General features: G+C 47.2%; 1 protein-coding gene across 11 annotated transcripts in view; it reads right to left on the reverse strand.

Annotated features, from left to right (window-relative positions):
* Positions 1–14,764, reverse strand: part of NAV2 (neuron navigator 2) — a 799,971-nt gene that overhangs the window by 273,205 nt on the left and 512,002 nt on the right. For all 11 annotated transcript variants that reach the window (XR_009597822.1, XM_060403976.1, XM_060403975.1 and 8 more), the window contains one exon: positions 7,151–7,203. Coding sequence is in view for 10 of the 11 variants with exons in the window: in XM_060403976.1 (XP_060259959.1) it covers positions 7,151–7,203 (53 nt within the window). In the remaining variant the exon portion in view is untranslated. The remainder of the gene's footprint in view (positions 1–7,150; positions 7,204–14,764) is intronic.

The raw sequence follows: 14,764 nt of genomic DNA on the forward strand, positions 1-14,764 counted from the left end.
TCAATTACTTAACAGCTGACCTGAATATTAAAGGTTACATTACCCAGGTGGGACACTTATCAGGTCTCCCGGGCAGACTGGACATCTTGCATCAAAATGGGAGGCATGAGAGGACATGGCCTCCATGGGGCACTCCAAGTCCAGTGTGGCTAAGGAGACAGTCTGAGTGGCCAAGTGGAAGGAGATACCAGTAACTAGATAGTGAAGGCCCTTCTTTGTGAACTCAGAACAGTTCAGTCACTCAGTAGTGTCTGACTCTTTGCAACCCCATGGACTACAGCACACCAGGCCTCCCTGTCCATCACCAACTCCTGGAGTTTACCCAAACTCATGTCCATTGAGTCGGTGATGCCATCTCATCCTCTGTCATCCCCTTCTCCTCCTGCCCTCAACCTGTCCCAGCATCAGGGTCTTTTCCAATGAGTCAGCTCTTCGCATCAGGTGGCCAAAGTATTACAGTTTCAGCTTCAACATCAGTCCTTCCAATGTGTACTCAAGAGGATGCAAAGTTCCATGGGGAGCTAATGATGGTTTTGAACAGAGAAGTGACCGAAGAGGTAAGAAAGAGACAGACGTGGAGATGGCCATCATCTTTGAAAGAGAATGCCGGCCATAACACAGTGATACTGCCTGTGCCATTTGAACAGGAAGCAGTGGGTGCTTCCTGTCCATCTTTGCCCTGGACTCTCCAACCCTCCACTTTAAGTTCTAGGGGACCTGTGGACTTTTCTTTATTCCTTCTTGGTTCTGTAATGTGTGTGGCCTTAGGGGCATGTAAAAATAGGTCCAAGGGCCCAGGGACAAGGCAACTCAGCTGCCCAAGGATCTCAGACACTCCCCAGGCATGTGGCTGGCTTTCTGACAGCTGTTGGGAGGGCTCAAGGTCACTGGGGCTGGAAACCTGATCTCACTGTAGACAGTCAGTCTTGCCCTAGCTCAGGAAGCTCCATGGAGAACACAGCTGGAGGTACCTGGCGCCAGGGCTCTCCCTGGGCATCTCAAGAGCCTGCCTTTCTCTGGGGGCCATTTGCCCCTTTTTCCAGCTCTTGAGTTCCATCAACAGGTCAACTCAGGCCCTCTCCAGAAATACTCTCCTGCTTTCTCGGTAACTCCCGGCTAAACCCAGCTGGTTCTACGGTGTCTACCAGTGAGAACAAGGAGAACAGGGACTGGGACGTGGGGACCATTACGTCCCTTCTTTGTCCTCTGTCACAGAAACGACCATCACAGGCTCTCAAAACAGACAGTCTTGGCTTCAAACTCCTACTCTGCCTCCTAGGTGAGTGATCTGAGGAAAAAAAATAACCTTTTAAAGTTCAATCTCCATGTGCAAAATATAAACAATACTTGCCTTTAATCATAAAGCTGTTATTATTCCCCACATTTCCTGGGGGAGGAAGAGCAGTGCTGAGAGGCCAAGTGGATGGCCCAGGGCCACACTGTCTAACCAACCCTTCACCCAAAGCTAGCCATTCTTAAAACATCTATTTTTTGAAAAATACTGATGCTCAGATGCTTCCTTGTGTCTGACTCTTTGCAACCGCATGGACCATAGCCCGCCAGGTTCCTCTGTCCATGGAATTCTCCAGGCAAAAATACTGAGGTATTTTGAAAAACCATCACCCTATTAAGAGCTAACACTGGCTGCACGCTTCCTCTGTGCCCAGCAGCACGCGGGCACATCATACAGATCGTCTCATGCACATCTTAAAACCACCCTGTTAGACAGGCTGCTGCTGCTGCTAAGTCGCTCAGTCGTATCCCACTCTTCGTGACCCCACAGACTGCAGCCCACCAGGCTCCTCCGTCCATGGGATTTTCCAGGCAAGAGCACTGGAGTGGGACTCAAGTCCCACTTTGCCTTCCCCAGAGGATGGGCTAGACCTGACTAGAGCTGGAACCTGACGTCTGGGTAGGAGGCCCTAAGATTTATCACACTGTGTATTTTCAGTAGCTGGTCTTCTGAAAGAGGACTTCAGGGGCAAATGTGAGAGTGGGGAAGGGGAGGGAAAAGGCAGGTCAAAGGGAGATCTATGATGGTCCCTGCCCTGAGCTACCTTATCCCATGTAAAGCAGTCATTCAGTTTTTATTACTTTTACATGTGGGGTGCCACATATCACTTGCGGGGGAATGGGAGGGGTTCTGCTCATGGAACAGAATTTTGAAAGCCAATGTGCTATCCTTCTGTAAATAAATTAGTTGCTCAATCGTGTCTGACTCTATGCAACCCCATGGACTGCAGTCCCCCAGGTTCCGCTGTCCATGGAATTCTCCAGTCAAGAAAACTGGAGTGAGTTAGAGGCAAATTCCTCTTGTTTGGGGAACTTAGGTGGTGACTTTTGTCCACAGGGGCCCCCTGAAAGGACAGGGTGAGGAGCAGACCTGTGCCCTAAGCAGCAGGGGCATCAAAGGTGGGGTCTGTGGACCCCCAGAGGCCTTTGTGACCCTTGAGTTGCTCACACCGTATGCAAAATCCCAGGGCGTGAGTGAGTCAGGAAGGAGAAGGCCAGTAGATCTTCTCAGATTTCTGAAGGTTTTCTGTCCCCTAGTTACTGACTGACCCTTGATGGAGTGCTGACCAGGTGCTAAGGAGAATGGGGGCATTGAGGTCATCTACCCCAGAGAGCTGCTGGGAGGCTGTTTGTGAAGCACTTAGGCACCCGGCACACTGCAAACACTCTGATGGGCCTTAGAGTTTCACTATTATTACTGTCATCTATTATCATCACTTTCACAGCCTCGTCATTAGTCCTCACAAAATCTTTATGAGGTTCGTATTATTATCAAGTCCACTTTATAGAACAGGAAACAGAGGCTTCGAGAGGTTAAATAATTAGCTCAAGGCCAGAGACAGCAGGGAAGGAATCAGAAGGTGGCCTGTCTGGTTCCCAAGTCCAGGCAGGCCCTAGGTCTAGAAGGGCTGAGGGAAGAAGGCAGGACTCCCGAAGGGCCCAGGAGGAGGTGAGCAGGCAAGGCAGGACTGGGAGGCCCCAGATGACCCCAGGCCAGAGCCAGAGGGGAAAACAGGCCGGGACTTTCTGCTGAAAGGGCCTGAAAGGACCCGCAGCTTTGCTAACTTTGCACCTCTCTCAATCAACAACACAAAGCCAAACTACTTAAAATAATAATGATGAAAACAGAAAGCCACCCCCTGCGGCGTCCTCTCCTGGGCTCCAAAGTGAGCCAGAGTCTTGGAGTACAGTGGGTTCAAGGCGCGAGGCACTGGCAGACCCAGCGCCCGCTGGCTGCACTCCAAGCAATGTTTCTCCTTCCAAATACACACAGAACTCTGCTCAGCACACCACTTGAAAGCCAAAAAGATGCCCCAAGGGTTGCCATGGCAATGCTAAACAGACAAAACATGTCAACCAGCTCTGACGCACAGACACAAACCTATTTAAGGGCCAAATGGATGGATTGAGGGGTGGGGTGGAGAGTGTTGTTTCTACAGTTCCATCTCCAAGGATCTGGCCCCTAAAACATCTAGGTCAGACTGAAAGAGAGCAAAGGACTCCTTCAACACAAGCTGAGGCTGGGCTCACTCGGGAAAGGCCCACGGTCATGCTCCCTGCACCTCGCTTGCAGATCAGTCCTTTTTCAGGAGGGCTACGACCAGGTGACAGGAGATGCTGGTGGCCCTGGCTCTGCCTGTCCCTGAGGACAGCCCTCTGCTCCCAGCACCAGGGTCTCTTCAAAGAAATGGGAAGTGATATGCTTTCCTATGAGTGTGAAAGGTCTTAAAGCACTGAACCGATGCATGTGAGTGCTGATATTAACCACCATTCCCCACATGCCATCCACAGGGGTTGATCACCATGGGTATTTTCCTTTAGAAAACCTCACTCCAGGGTCCAGTGGAGCTATTCCCTGAAATGCTGCCACCTGGGGAGTGACGCCGACTACAGAAGATTTGGTCCAGGCCTGAAAAGACCGTCATGTCTATGGGTTTGTCTTAGTTTGGGCTCTTCCATGCCCCATCTGTCACCTCAGACACAACAGGATAAAGGGCTGACCTTGGTAAAAGCCCAGAAGAATCTCACCAGACACAGCTGATGGCACGTGGTAGCATCCCTGAGCAAATGCTACAAACTGCCCGTGCAGGGCCCATGACATCCTCAGGTGAACAGCACCTCCAGAAATAGGAATCTTCTTCCACTCCTTATCCCCCATGGTGAACCCTCTCACCTTTCAAGACTCACCCCTGGGCAGTTACTTCTAAAGCTCCCCTTGTCCTGGAGTGGAACGGCCCCGCCATGTCCCATGCATAGATGTCTATGGGAACAGCACTATTCTAGTGTTCAAATTGTTCTCCGGTCTCCTGCCCACTCATCACTGAGCTCCCTGAGGACAGGGATCCCATCTCCTGCACCTGGGTATTCACAAGGCCTAAACCAGTGCCTGGCATTGGTGGGCACTTTGTGAGCCTCTGCTGATTGACAGGCTAAAAGCACGCAGTGCCACGCCCACAATGTCCATGCACCAAGGCCCCCGGGCATTCTCTAGTCCATAGGCCACAGCTCTGCGTTTTCACTTCCACATTTTCTGGGGAGAGAGCAGAACCTGAAGCTGAGCCTGGAGGGCAGGAGTTTGAGAGTGGAGCTCCGGGTAGCCTGGTGGGTCAGGAGGAAGGGAATAGGAGAAGAGGAGGGGGTGCCCCACCTGCAAAATCGAAGCTCTCGTGCTGGCCCAGCGATTAGTTAATGAAATGATTTGCCCCTTGAAAGCTGAAATAGCACCCATTTCCCCTGCTCTGAAGCAAACCTGATTCTGTCTCCATTATTTAAGGCCCCTGAAGATGCTCCGTTCTCTTAGGGTGGGAGAACATTAGCTCTAGGGAGTCACAGCTACCTTCCCAGCAGGTACGCTCCCTAAACCCCTCACCATGTCATCTGCCTTTTGTCAACATGAGGCTCTCCATACGCATTGCCTCTGGTCTCCTCCAAATAGGCAACATTTAGCAAACAACAGACTTTTATCACCGACTGCCCTAACTGGGAAGCCTAACTGGGAGCTTGACCTTCCAGGAATCTAGAAATGGCGGCCCGTCCACTATGCTATACTCCCCAGTGATGCCTCCCATGAGCAGGATGCACGTGCCCACACGGGTGGACACAGAGCGTCCTACCGGCCGGAACGACGCCCGTGCTTGTGTGTAAGCTGCACTGGCCATGTGCCCGAGGCGAGCACTGCCTGCAGGATCTGTCATTGTCTGTGATGTAGGTGAAAGAACAGGGCCCCTGTAGCCCTTATCCTCATCTTCCTCACTTCCCACAGGACGGAAGGACTGCGGCAGAGGTTCTGACATTTCCCTGGACTCACATCCTATCTGCTGAACTATCCTCTGCCACTTTCACCACCAGACCTGGTCTGCTGCCCCACCTCTATCTAAGCTGGAACTAATTATCATAGACAATTTTAGAATTTCATATTCCAGTGTTCTTAAAAAAAAACAAAACAACACAGTCCATGAAGAAAACAAAACAAAAACCCAAGACTTCCATAGCTGAAAGAGTTATAGAGAAACCACAAAACTGTTGGTGCTACGTGGCACTGATACATATTACTAAGTTGGCACAGAAGAATCCGAGGTGATGGGTATTACCTCTTAAGCTTGAAAGCAGACTTTAACAAACATCTCAGATAGAAGGTACAGAAGATACAGATGTACCAAACGCAAGAAAAGGCTCCTAGGTTCGCCTGCCAGGCCTCCATCTGCAGTACCATGGACTGGAACACAGGCATGCATTTCCACCCCAGAGGGAAATACTACATCTCCTTGATGTGATGCTGGGACTGCATATGTAAAATGCCTGCACTAAAATTAAGTCTTCTATCTTCCAAATTTTCTCAATTATTAATACACCAGACAGCTGCAGTAGCTCTAGCAAAAATAGCAGCCAAGCTTTCCCACAAGTCAAAACAGCCAGGAGATGTCTGCACGGGGACTTTCCTACGTGAGGACTGGCTGCTCTCTGGGCCAAACAAGAAGAAACACAGTCTCCAGTGGAACAACAGAAAAAGAGAAACTTGTTTTAGAATTTAACATGAAAAATGACAGCCCTTCCTCCCACCCCCGCCAGAGACTTTCACTCCTCTTTATAACAAGAAACTCTGTGTGTGTGAAAAAACAAAAGTTGACTGAAAAGGCTATCAGTCCACTCATCGGGATAACAATTCAGAAAATTAAACAGCAAACCCAAGGAATGCCAATCACTTCAGTGTAATCTGGAATGAAACCATACAATCGTGCCCACTCAAACGGGAGCAGGGTGAGGTTAGAAAAACAAATTATGGGTTTGTTTTTTTTTTTAAGATTTCTCGAAGCAAATTAACATCCAGAAAAAAAAAAAAAAAAGCTGTCCTTCAGTTGCCACCTTCATATTTTAAACAAGTATCACAGTGTCATCTTAAAAGACTTCTGTGAATATATTTTTTGTGGAAATACATTTGAAAAGCACTGCAAAGGGGAAAACTGAGTACTCGGAATATCACCATTCAATGGTCTCTGAACTCAACAGTGATCATGAATTTTAAGTCAAAGATTTATATGTAGAACATGAAACAAGAATAAAATAGATTTAAAAGATTTTTTAAAGCTATAGTATCAGAGCTTAAGCATATCACACCAGAGGGAATGTCACTTGTCACGGTCACGTTGTGCTTGGTCTGGATGTGATCAAACATTTCACATTGCCTGTCACAGTTCTGATTTCACATCATTCTAACCTTTAAAGGCAACCAGAACACATGCCCCAGTTTCTGGGTCGTATGATACCATCACTCCGTCTGTGCCCCAGCACCACACACAAACAGAAATGGTTGTAGGTCCTTGAGGAAAAAGCAGAGTCCTAGCGGCCCAAGTTCTAAACAAGGATATGTTTGCACCAGTTCTGTATAACTTGTTTCTAAGAACAGGGACCGTATTTCATTTTCCCTGTCTCACGACCTATGTAAAATTCAGTTATTTTTCAGTAAATGCCAACAAATGTCAGAGAGGCAAACCATGGCTATTTGGAAATGGCTGTTAGTTTATTAATATAATCCCCCAGAGTAAAGCTCATGGTGTAAATGTTTTCAAGACAGTCACTATCGTTTAGAGGCGGGGCTTACTAACCTAACACAGACACTCACTGCCCGTGTATCACTTACCATTTGCGATCTGTTCTTCGGACAGCCATTGATGTCTTCAATCTTCTCATTTGCTGAAAAAAGAAACACGAGTCAGAAAAACAAATAATCATCACAGACACTGCAAGCAGTGATGTTCAGGACCCTTGAGGCCAAGCCAGTCCTAAGGCCCATCCTGGGGTTTGTCCAACCAGCACAGGCATGTGAAATACTGAGACGCTTCTAGCAAGCTTCAGGACTTAACTCATCGAGCTGCTGTCCTCCAGGGACAGCTGGGGCAAGGTCGCCGTCATCTAAGGCAGAGACAACTGCACTGGCGACAGTCTTGGAGTGATGGGGCAGGGTGGAAATGTTTGCACACTGGGAAACGGACTGAGCTGTGACTGTGCTCTAGGCTCTGAAAAGGCAACTGCAACTTCCCCGCAAAAGACGGGATGCTTCAGAGTGAGATCCATGTAGCCACAGTGCAGCTCCTGGGGACAAAAGCCACAGATGGTAGCATCTCACTCCATTTTTAGCCAGAAATATTAAGGTTGCTTTAGGCTGTCCTGATCCTATTCCCAAAGTGGATCTTATTCCCATTGGGATCCCATTCCCGATGGAAAAACAAGAGAGTGAGACTTTATAAATGATACATCCATGCCATTTAGTATGTCCAGATTAAATCTGGAACATACTCTATTGAAGTCAAAAGAGTGCCGACCTACTTAGAGAAGTGATAGAAAGAGACTGAACTACATAAGCTGAAAATCAAAAAAAACAAAAAAACAAAAAAAAAAACACGAGGAAGAAAGGCCCAGCTGCCCATGGTGAATGCGTTTCATCCTCAGTCTAAAGGAACCCTTGTAAGATATAGCCTAGGACATCTGGGTTTGCAACTGCAGTGCTACAAGAAAGGCAGTATGTATAGTGGTTTGGAGGCAAAGATTACCCCAGTTTGCAGCCCAACTTTACAGCTTCTGAGCTGTGTGATCTTAGCCATGTAATACAACCTCTCTGTTGCATTGCCTCACCTATAAAATTGAGTTGGCTCATCTGCAAAATTGAGCTAATACTACGTACTTTACAAGAGGAGCTGTGAAAAGAAGATTATATGATGCCAGTAAAATGCTTAGTGCGGTTCCCAGCACACAGTGAGAGTTCTGCGTATGGTTGCTGTCATTCTGTTCTCAGCTGTGTCTGACTCTTTGCGACCTCATGGACTGTAGCCCACCAGTCCATGGTGGGCCCAAAATTCCTCTTTGTCCATGGGATTTCTCAGGCAAGAATATTGGAGTGGGCTGCCATTTCCTTCTCTGGGGTATCTTCCTGACCCAGGGATCGAACCCAGGTCTCCTGCATTGAGAGTTGGATTCTATACCTCTGAGCTACCTGGGAAGCCCTCTTTGAATGGTAGCAATCATTAATCCAATTATACATACTTTTTAACATCTATGTAAAAACACATAATATAAAATTTTCCTTTTTGATCTCTCCATCTGAGTTTTAACCCAGAAACTTAGCTAGGACTTCAGAGTAAACAACTACAGATTTGCCTTCTCTGAAGACTTTTTAAGATTCCTTCCCAATCCCACATCCCTTTACATGTCACCACCCCAGAAAGATAAGGCCTACTAGGTCTCTCTACTCTCCCAGCAGCCTGGAAACTGCCTCTATGTTGCTTTTAGCCACCTAATGTGTAACTCCTTTTCTAGCCTCCCCCAGCTATGCAGACAGGTAGATTTTGTTTGTCACACTTGTATCCTTACAGCTCATTAAGCGCTTGCAAAATTTATATATATCACATTCGATTTTAATGACTGTAATATCTAAAACATCCATGAGAAGACATTTAAAAAATGCATCTGAAAAGGATAACAGAAACAATTTACCATGACACTAAGGTTTCAGAACACCTGTACTTAAATATAGTTCACTATTACCTCCATTGGGTTTATTTTTCCCTCCAGCATTTCTATCTTGCTAAGTCGCTTCAGTTGTGTCAGACTCTGTGCGACCCCATAGACGGCAGCCCACCAGGCTCCTCTGTCCCTGGGATTCTCCAGGCAAGAACACTGGAGGAGTGGTTTGCCATTTCTTTCTCCAGTGCATGAAAGTGAAAGGTGAAAGTGAAGTCGCTCAGTCATGTCTGACTCTTAGCGACCCCATGGACTGCAGCCTACCATGCTCCTCCATCCATAGGATTTTCCAGGCAAGAGTACTGGAGTGGGGTGCCATTGCCTTCTCCTTTCTACCTTGAGACAGAAGTAAAAAATAAGAAAGCAAGCTAGTGGCAGGACATTATTTAAAAATCTAGTTACCAGAGACAGGCTGGTTAGTATACATTCAGCCTCATCTACCCCTTCTTTAGAATTTGCCCAGAGTAATAGCTATTTAGGCCTATGACCCATCTGGGAAGACTTCGGTCTTCCGGGAGCCACTTGAGTTTTCTCAGCTCTTAAGAACACTGGGACAGGCATTTTAGGAAGCTTCTTCCACCTGGTTTTCCCTCCTCCCCAAAGAGGTGCCATAAAGCCTTTGAAAAGCACATAAAAGATGCCCAATGAATGGGATGACTCACAGATACTTGTTATTCAGTTCACCAGAAAAAATGATTAGCCAGAAAGCATCACTAGCATGTAAGTTCCACAAAACCAAGGACTTTCCTTCTGCTTTCTTTTCTAGTATAAGCCCAGAGCCTAATGCAGTGCCTGATGCATAGCAGCCACTCAACATGTATTTGTGGAGGGGAACTGAGGACTATTCTGAATATTTCAATGAATCAAAGTTTCACTGCCTATTCTGAGGCAGCTGCCCTTTCACTTGTGTATATATAAATGTATGTCCTGAAGGTGGAAAAAAAAGAAAGATCCTTGACACCTGGCACTCCTTCATACATTTGAAATTATGGCAGGCTAGCACTCTGACCTTGGATTTTGATATACACCACTGGAAGAATAAACATATGGCTTTTGAGAATCAAGGCCACTCCAGGTATCTTCCAGTTAGATACTCGTGATGGCCAAAGTCATAAGTCATCGGGTTCCGATCAATACCCAGCTCAGTGATGCTCATTAAAGTGAAGGATGGATAACTGTGATCCTGAGAAGTCATTTTAAAGATCATTTACATACCTTTGACTTCCCTGGTGGCTAAGACGGTAAAGCGTCTGCCTACAATACGGGAGACCAGGGTTTAATCCCTGGGTCGGGAAGGTCTCCTGGAGAAGGGAATGGCAACCCACTCCAGTATTCTTGGCCCCCCTGCCAAAAAAGGGGCTCAAAGTAATATTTTGGGCTTCCCTGGTGGCCCAGAGGTTAAAGTGTCCGCCTGCAATGCAGGAGACCTGGGTTCGATCCCTGGGTCGGGAAGATCCCCTGGAGAAGGAAATGGCAACCCACTCCAGTATTCTTGCCTGGAGAATCCCATGGACAGAGGAGCCTGGTGGGCTACAGTCCATGGGGTCGCAAAGAGTCGGACACGACTGAGCGACTTCACTCACTTCACTGTATACCTTCTGGATAAATGATGCCAAGGGAGTGAGCCTAATTATTCCTGCAGTTCCTTTTCAGTCTGTCACTTAAACCACAGTCAGGTGTTCATGGAGTTCCTTGGGCTCCTATCAGGCTAAAGCTGCCCTTTTATAATATTCAAAATAAACCAATGGGGTGGAGCCTATTTATAACCCCCTAAAGAAGACCCACTCCAGTACTCTTGCCTGGAAAATCCCAAGGGCGGAGGAGCATGGTGGGCTGTAGTCCATGGGGTCGCGAAGAGTTGGACACAACTAATCGACTTCACTCTCACTTTTCATGTTCATACATTGGAGAAGGAAATGGCAACCCACTCCAGCATTCCTCCCTGGAGAATCCCAGGGATGGCAGAGCCTGGTAGGCTGCTATCTATGGGGTTGCACAGAGTCGGACATGACTGAAATGACTTAGCAGCAGCAAAGAAGACATGGGAAGAGGTTAAATGACTCAAACCAAACTCAAAATAAATGCTTAATAAAAATGCAAAAGCCTGGACCTCCTAGTTACCAATTTCATGTAGTATAAATACTTCTCCTTTAACTTAAATTCTCAAGAATTTCTGTGAAAGTGTGAAAGTCGCTCAGTCGAGTCTGAATCTTTGTGACCCCATGGACTATACAGTCCATGTAATTCTCCAAGCCAGAATACTGGAGTAGGTAGCCTTTCCCTTCCCCATGGGATCTTCCCAACCCAGGGATCGAACCCAGCTCTCCTGCATTGCTGGTAGATTCTTTACCAGCTGAGCCACCAGGGAAGCCCACCAAGAATTTCTGTGCTGGTCATAAATACTTAAAGCAATAATAGAAGCTCTCATTGTGCTGGTAAGAAGAAGCGCTTGGTCTTCAGAGCTGAATTTACTAACTCGGGGTAGGGGTTCTTTGGCTACAGCCCCAAAGTAGAAAACCAAAGAAGCAAAGCCATGTCCCCCAAAGTCCTCATTAAAGTCATTAAAACTGGCATGCTGAAGTGCCAGTGGTATTTATTCCAGCAAGCTCTAATGTGCAGACCTGTCTGCACACAAGGTGACAATCTAGTCATTGGAAAGCATCAGTGCACTTTAAGAAATATGAAATCAAGCTCGTCACTCCTCAAAAGACCTCCTGGGAAGAGTTCGGAGCATTTCAAGAGCCCAAGCATCTATGCTTGGCACCTATGTATGTTCAGGGCAGTTGGCCATCCTGCCAATGTCCAGAAAGAGAAACTGCCTGCCCTCACTGAAAGGCATATGACTTACCCAAGGTCACGCCATAGTACCAGGTCATCAACAGAAAGTAGAGTCCCGCAGGTTGTGTGAACTTCCTGGCTGTGCTCAGAGGCAGCCCAAATGGTGGTCGAGAATGAGCTGCTATCAGCCCTCGTCACCTCTAATGGGAATCTCTTCCCCTCTGTCTTGGCTTCCTCCTTCTCTCCAAGCCTCTTTTGTTTATCCTGTTTCCCTCCCCCTCTCTCTCTGTCCTCTCTTCCTCCCGCCCCCCTTCTCTCCTTCGCTCACTCCAACCCCTTCTGGCATCCTCCCTGAGTGACAGCAATGTAAGCAGAGGGAGGGAGGCCTGTCTCTCCCTCTTGATTCATGCTGTTTATCCTGGCCTCATAAACCTTTCTAATAACTCACGGACATGGCACCGTTGATGGGCTGGCAGGCAACTGCCGGCCTTGGGCAGCTCAGGACTCAAGAAGATAATCACACTAATAAGAGGCTGAACACAGACACTCAACCCTCAGTCACCAGAGCAAGGGCAGCAAGAGACGGCAGCACAAGGTTCATTTTCTGCCCAACGGGCAGAAGGCAGTGATGCAAGAGTGTGGGCCCCAAGGTATCCCACTCTCTGGGAAGAGGGGGGATAGATAAATAGAAGGCTAGGGCCTAGGACCTATCTGGGCTCGATGAAGACTGACTTAGGAATAGCATCTGTGAAGAGCATTGAAGGCTTTCCTTCACATCAAACATCTTAGCTTTCAAAGGATTGCAACTCTCCATCATTAGAACTAGCTGAGGAGATGGTTAGATTTCCCAACCTGAAAGTCAAGTCTTCAACCACTGGCTTTGTTCCTGGGTTAGCCCTGTACCTTGCCTTATTTGCCTTGTTGAGTCTCTGGGTCTCTACCCTCCAGCATCTCTGCACACTATTCCCTCTACCAGGAAAGCCCTCCCTGACCACTTCACCCAGCTAACTCCCAGTTTGAGGTCTTGGCTTATAGATAAATTCCTTGATGAAATGTTCCTTGAGTCCCTCCTTGCTAACCCAGCGTCTCCTTTCCCTAATCATGGGTCAGGCCTCACAGCACATGAGCCCTTTATCATTATGTACAATCTTCCTCCCTCCTAGATCTAGGAAGAGGTTGTGACTTAAAAGGACAATCTCTCTGCCTCCAAGTTTTGATGGACCTTCATTTAGATGAGTTCTTTTCAATTATTTTAAAATAACTTCAAACCTTCAGAAAAGTTACAGGAACAGTACAGAGAATTTCCATACAACATCCTCCATTCTCATTTTCTCCCTTCCTCTCTCACACCCTCCTTCTCTCTACAGGTAGACATTATTTTTCCTGAATCATGTTAGTGTAGGCTCAGTTGTGTTTGACTCCTTTGCAACCCTGTGGACTGAAGCTCACCAAGCTCCTCTGTCCGTGGAATTTTCCAGGCAAGAAAACTGGAGTGGATTGCCATTTCCTACTCCAGGAGATCTTCCCAGAGACCAAACCCGTGAACCTTGTGTCTCCCACACTGGCAGGCAGACTCATTATCACTGAGCCACCTGGGAAGCCTGGTGGCCCAGACACTAAAGAACCTGCCTGCAAGGCAGAAGTTGGAAAGATCCCCTGGAGAAGGGGATGGCTATCCAATCCAGTTTTCTTGCCTGGAGAACTCCATGGACAGAGGAGCCTGGCGGGCTGCAGTCCATGAGGTCACAGAGAGTCACACACAACTGAAGCGGCTGGCACACACACCTGGGAAGCCCTAGTGTGGCCTCCAAGGGCCATGTCCCTTATTCTTGGTGCGTACTTCCAAAGGACAAGGATACTTTTTCATGGTACGATTCTAAGTTTCAGAAAAGTTAACATTGCTCTAATTCCAATATTCCAATTTAGTCAATTGACTCAAAAATGTCCTTTATTGCGTTTTATCCCCCTGAATGGGATCCAGTCCAGCGTCATGCAGTACGTTTAGCTGTCGGGTCTCTTTAGTGTCCTTTCTTCTTAAACGATTTCTCAGCTATATATATATATATTTTTTTGTCTTTCACAGCACTGACATTTTGGAACAATTCAGGCATTTTTTGTTTTTTTGTGTCTTTTTCAATAGAATGTTCCACAATTTGGGTTTATCTGAGAGTCCTCGTGATGGGTTTCAGGCTTTCTAACCCCTGAGTGCAATACAATGTGAAGGGATGTTGCAATTTTTCTGCGGTATCCTATCAGGAAGCACATGACACCCAGCTGCTTCTCATCAGGGATGTAGTCTGGTCACCTGGTCATGACACCTGATTCTCCCATGTGGTAACTGTATTTCCCTTTGCAACTAATACACCAGCAGTGAAGAGCCCGTTTGAGACCACGCACCCGGCTGCTCTCCATCAAAGCTCTCCGCTTGATTTCAGCTCCCACTGGTGATTCTCGCCTTAACGACAGTTTACCCTCACAGCTGCAACTCCTTCCCCACTCATCAGCCAGCCTTCTCCTGTTGAGTCCTCTCTTCTCTTCCACTGATATATCGTCCATTTCTTTATTTAGCAGCACACAGATCTGTGTACTCCTACTTTATTCCACGGGTATAATCCACAGTGGCCCTCAGTTATATTGATGCTCTAGTCGTCTCAGATCAGATTGCTCTTTGTAGCCCTGGACTGTAGAACTAGTACTTGCAGGGAGATACTACCATCCAGGGGGCAGATTTTGACTTAATGAAAGAAGAGCTTTCAAAAGACTCTAACTCTCCATCATTAGAACTAGCTGTGGAGGTAGTTAGTTGCCCATCCTAGGGAGCATTTAATAGAGTCTGCTGACTACTTTTCCTAGAAGCAATTCATACATCAGGTTGAGGCTTTTAAAAGGTCCTTTCCAAACCCTAGAGTGCAGCCCATCCTGGAAAGGAGGAGGGTGACAAACGGTGAGAGGAATACTC

Source organism: Ovis aries, chromosome 21 (genome assembly GCF_016772045.2).
Source record: "Ovis aries strain OAR_USU_Benz2616 breed Rambouillet chromosome 21, ARS-UI_Ramb_v3.0, whole genome shotgun sequence".
In the NCBI taxonomy this organism is placed as follows: Eukaryota; Metazoa; Chordata; class Mammalia; order Artiodactyla; family Bovidae; genus Ovis; species Ovis aries.